Source organism: Cryphonectria parasitica, assembly GCF_011745365.1.
Source record: "Cryphonectria parasitica EP155 unplaced genomic scaffold M406scaffold_3, whole genome shotgun sequence".
In the NCBI taxonomy this organism is placed as follows: domain Eukaryota; kingdom Fungi; phylum Ascomycota; class Sordariomycetes; order Diaporthales; family Cryphonectriaceae; genus Cryphonectria; species Cryphonectria parasitica.
This window is the reverse complement of record NW_024468911.1, coordinates 397,642-400,865: the sequence shown is the minus strand read 5'-3', so window position 1 is coordinate 400,865 and position 3,224 is coordinate 397,642. Positions and strand designations below refer to the sequence as shown.

At 37.7% G+C, this 3,224-nt stretch overlaps 2 protein-coding genes across 2 annotated transcripts; both read left to right on the top strand.

The window, feature by feature from the left end:
• Positions 1 to 689: 689 nt before the first annotated feature.
• M406DRAFT_251798 (uncharacterized protein) lies at positions 690 to 935 on the top strand (the record flags this gene model as incomplete). Its single annotated transcript, XM_040916786.1, has 1 exon — positions 690 to 935. The coding sequence occupies one exon, from the start codon at positions 690 to 692 to the stop codon at positions 933 to 935; it is 246 nt and encodes an 81-aa protein (XP_040777702.1).
• A 999-nt stretch (positions 936 to 1,934) lies between these two features.
• Positions 1,935 to 2,153, top strand: M406DRAFT_224993 (uncharacterized protein; the record flags this gene model as incomplete). The annotated part of the gene is made up of 1 exon (XM_040915712.1): positions 1,935 to 2,153. A coding segment is annotated over one exon (219 nt), but the record flags the coding sequence as incomplete, so codon positions are not given.
• Between the last annotated feature and the right edge of the window lie 1,071 nt (positions 2,154 to 3,224).

Genomic DNA, 3,224 nt, shown 5'->3' with positions numbered 1-3,224 from the left:
TTCTACTGTCTGATGATTACGATCTCGATATAAGGAAATCTTCGATCATTATTAAGAGATCTCTGGGAATCAAGGCTCCAAACGAAGCTTCAGCTATAGTTCTCAATAATAGTATTCATATCTGTTTGCAGAACTTTATTAAAGCTCAGCAGTTCAAGAAGATTGTTAAGAAATACTTAGCTGTATAGGAAAACAAAAGCTTTCTTAATATGCTAGAAAACTAAATGATAAAGATTCCCTTAATGAAGAGATAGCAGCATGCAAAGCTGAATCGCTCCTATTACTCTGTTTCTTGCAAAGATGAAAAGTTCATTAATCAGGTATACGAGAATATATATAAAGCTAGCTGCCTCGAATTCGCTGATAATATTTGCTTATTCGCATTGCTAATCTTTGTAGTCTGGCATACAGTATACGGAAAGGAAAAGAGCTGCATTATTGCAAATCTTAGAGCTCTTAACAAGTAAGCAGTACTTAACAACTACTCCCTTTCTCTTCAGTTAGATGTAATTGAAGCTATATGCAGTAAATAATACATTACAGTTATCGATACTACAGCTTTCTTCTACCAGTTCCCTATCCACTTAGAATACCGAGATTGTTAGACTATGGTTATGCACTGTAGCCTTAAGCAATTAATAATAGCTTTAATAAGCTACTATAACTCGCTTGCTTACGCTTAAAGATACATGGATAGGCTGCTTTATGAATATAAGTACTTTATCAAAGCGTTTATTAACGATATTATAATCTTCTCCAACTCGTTTATAAATCATCTAAAGCATTTTAATATAGCTCTTAGCATCTTTGATAAGAAGGAGATTTCTATCTTTCTTACAAAGAGTTACATTAGCTTTCCCTCTATCAAACTGCTTAGCTTCTATATTAATGCACTTGGCTTATTTACTACGAAGGAGCATACTGAAGCCTTTTAGAAGATAATCTTCCTCAAAAATCTCAAAGATCTCAAGATCTACCTCAGCGCAACTGATTTCCTGCAAACAATGATCCCTTACTACGTGCAGCTCGTAGAGCTGCTTCAATTACGCAAGATAGTGCTGCTGGCTAAAAGCTGCAAGCTTGGGAAAATCATGCTTGAGAAGAAGTTGCAGCATCAAGCCTATATACATCGCATATACTACGAACTGATGAATGCTGAAAGAATAGCTTTTGAGAACTTGCAGAATACTATTTGCAAGAAGATGCATCTGTATTATATAAAACTATTTCAGAAGCTATTCATTCAAGTGAATAGCTGCTTGCAATAAGGATTCAGCATAATGGTTTTTTAGCTGAAGGAGAACTATGCTTAGCAGCTTAGCAAGCTAATTCCTTTATACGCTATCAAACCAGTGATGTTCCTTAGCTGCTGCTTAATAAAGACTGAAATAAACTACAGTTCCTCTAAGCAAGAAGTTGCATATCTGGTCTAAGCAACGAAATGCCTATGCAAGTTGATTCAGTTAAATCAAGCATAGCCTGTAGTTATTCTTACAGATCACAACGCCACGTATGGCATCGTTACTCAAACGCATCTTGATATCTCATTAACAGACTGTGCGAACTAATATCTTGTTAACGCTTCCATCTATCTTAGCTAGTACCAGTTCAATATTTACTATCTAGCTGGAAAGCTCAACTACATCTCTGATGCCTTATTAAGGCTGTCTGCAACAGGGGATATGAAGGCATAATAGAGCAATGAATCAGCTACTCTTGATATAGTGATTAATAATCTTCTCACAGTCTTTCTCATTTTATTAAAAGTACAGATATCTGAAGATATGCAATAGCACTTCTAGCAAGAGTATAAGAAGAATATAGTCTATAGTAATATCATCACAGATTTGATGAAGATTAGTTTAGCTGGAAAGAAGCTTTCTGCCTTAACAAACAATGGAAATATTATCTCTGCTTCTAAGCTCAGCTACTCATTCTGCTTAAAGAATCAATTGTTGTACAACTACGATAATAATGGAAAGAAGCGCCTTATCATCCCACGATCCCTCATGCAGAAACTTCTGCACGATTCTCACGACGATAAATACTACTTCAGCAGAGATTGTATGATAGCTGAATTGGATAGTCTTTATTTCAGGAAGAAGAGATTGCTCATTTCTCAGTATATCGATTACTGCTATGAGTATAGCATTCAAAAGAAGCAAAATCAGAAGCTAGCAGATTTATTTCAGCCAATTCAAGCCTCTTCTGAATCTATGCATACAATCTCCCTTAACTTCATTCTTGAACTGCTATCAGTCGAATCAACAGGCATTCTGTGGCAGATGAAAGGCTTCAAAGCTTACAACTCACTGATGCTTATCACTTGCAAAACTTTCAAGAAAACCCTACTGATTCCAGGCTACTTAATCTACTCAGCCAAGCAATAGGAAGCTGTTCTGAGCAGATAGCTGCTATTAAGCAACTGAGCATACTCTTGAGCAATTATCTCTAACTGCAACGCCAAGTTCACTTCAGACTACTGAACTGGCCTGTGGAAGACCTTTAGCACGCATTTGCAGATAATCACAGCATATTATCCTTAGGCTGATGGGGCAGCTGAATGAAAGAATCAGGATGTTGAGCTAGCTATTAGATATTATGCTGCTGAATACTCTGATGAGATTTGGATAAATCTAATTCCCTCTTTGCAATGGAATCTGAATAATTCATATTAATACTCTATCAACGCAAGCCTCTACGAGTTCCTGTTCGGATTCAAGATCTAGTTATAAGGAGAAACGTATGAGCTGAGCACGTGGAAGTGGCTGAATGAGTGTTGAGATTGAATCTATCTAATACAAAAGGAAGATCTTCTAAGTAACTAAACCAGGCTCTGAGATGGTTTATGAGGAGACCAAAACAGAGGGTTAGAGTTAAATATGCCCCATTTTTCATACACCCCCCATCTGACTGGTCAGATGTGCCAGAAAAGTGAGTCTTTGTGGGGTCCCTGCAGATGCGTTTAAGCTTATGTGAGCGCGTTTTACAGTTGCCTTGCCTTCTTCCAGTCCTCTTTCTTTTTCAACCAGCTCTTTTTCCATCTGTTTTCAAGGTTTTTGAAAGCCTCTGCGCGTCAATATGCCTCTTCTAGTTACTCCAGATTTCTCGTCAGGCGAGTCTAACGTTTCTGTCCCTCTTAGCGAGCTTAGTATGGCTGTTTCTGATGACAGCGACTCTGCTGAGGGCGAGATCTATGTGGCTTCTTCTGGTCCTTCTCCCGA